The sequence below is a fragment of the Dipodomys ordii genome, unplaced genomic scaffold (assembly GCF_000151885.1).
Source record: "Dipodomys ordii isolate 6190 unplaced genomic scaffold, Dord_2.0 Scaffold70, whole genome shotgun sequence".
Lineage (NCBI taxonomy): Eukaryota > Metazoa > Chordata > Mammalia > Rodentia > Heteromyidae > Dipodomys > Dipodomys ordii.
In genome coordinates, this window is record NW_012267286.1 from 6,771,712 (window position 1) to 6,772,572 (window position 861).

The following is an 861-nucleotide window of genomic DNA, read 5'->3' on the forward strand; positions in this document are numbered from 1 at the left end:
CCCCCCGGAGCTCGCCGGGCCCCGACCGCCCGAGTTACCTCCGGTGATGAGGAAGTAGGACACGACCACCAGCGCATACACCGTCATAGCCGACGGCATATGCACCCAGGGCGGCTTCTTCAGCTTCAGGTTGGGACATTCGAGCACCAAGAACGGGACCCGGTACAAGGCCTCCATGTTGGTGGCGGCAGGGCCAGCTGGCGGGCCTCCAGGCCCCCCCCCCCCCACGCGCCACCCGGAAGCAGGCCCGCCCTCCCTGACATCTGCGCACGCGCAAAGAAAGACCCGGCAGGTCCGCGACGCTGGGAAGCAGGGTTTATATCTACAGAAGAAAAACAAAAGGAGTTAAAAACAACGCCTAGGGACCTAACTAATATGTATATTTTCCTTCTTGTTTCGCGACTTCATCTCGAAGAAGGATCTTGATTTATTTTAATAGATAGTTGTTGGAGTATGTATCCTCAAGGACCTGCAGAGCTTCGGACGTGGCCCAGCCGGAGAAGCGGAGAGATTCAAATGCAACGGAGCCCCGCCCACTTGCTGACGCAAGAATCTTGGAAGATGATTGGACATTGCACGCTCCAGTTTCTCAGCCCTGAAGGATGAATGGAAAGGTTGGGCGAGAGTCGCCTTTTCCATAACTATTCCCCTTCCCCCACCACGAGACATTGAGAAACTAGGTTATTGGGATGATAACAATAATAACTATTCATAATAGCTAACATGTTATCTAGGGTTTTTGTTGTTGTTGTTGTTTTTGGTCAGTCCTGGGGCTTGAACTCAGGGTCTGGGCACTGTCCCTGAGCTGCTTTTATTCAAAGCTAGTGCTCTGCCACTTGAGCCACAGCTCCACTTCCAGCT

The 861-nt window shown here is 53.4% G+C and overlaps 1 protein-coding gene across 2 annotated transcripts in view; it reads right to left on the bottom strand.

The window, feature by feature from the left end:
- Ostc (oligosaccharyltransferase complex subunit (non-catalytic)) overlaps positions 1–252 on the bottom strand; it is a 13,308-nt gene extending 13,056 nt beyond the window's left edge. The window contains exon 1 of one of the 2 annotated variants that reach the window (XM_013023826.1): positions 39–252. In XM_013023826.1, coding sequence (XP_012879280.1) covers positions 39–177 — 139 coding nt within the window. In that variant the 5' untranslated portion in view covers positions 178–252. The remainder of the gene's footprint in view (positions 1–38) is intronic. The other variant, XM_013023827.1, reaches the window with a different exon arrangement.
- Between the last annotated feature and the right edge of the window lie 609 nt (positions 253–861).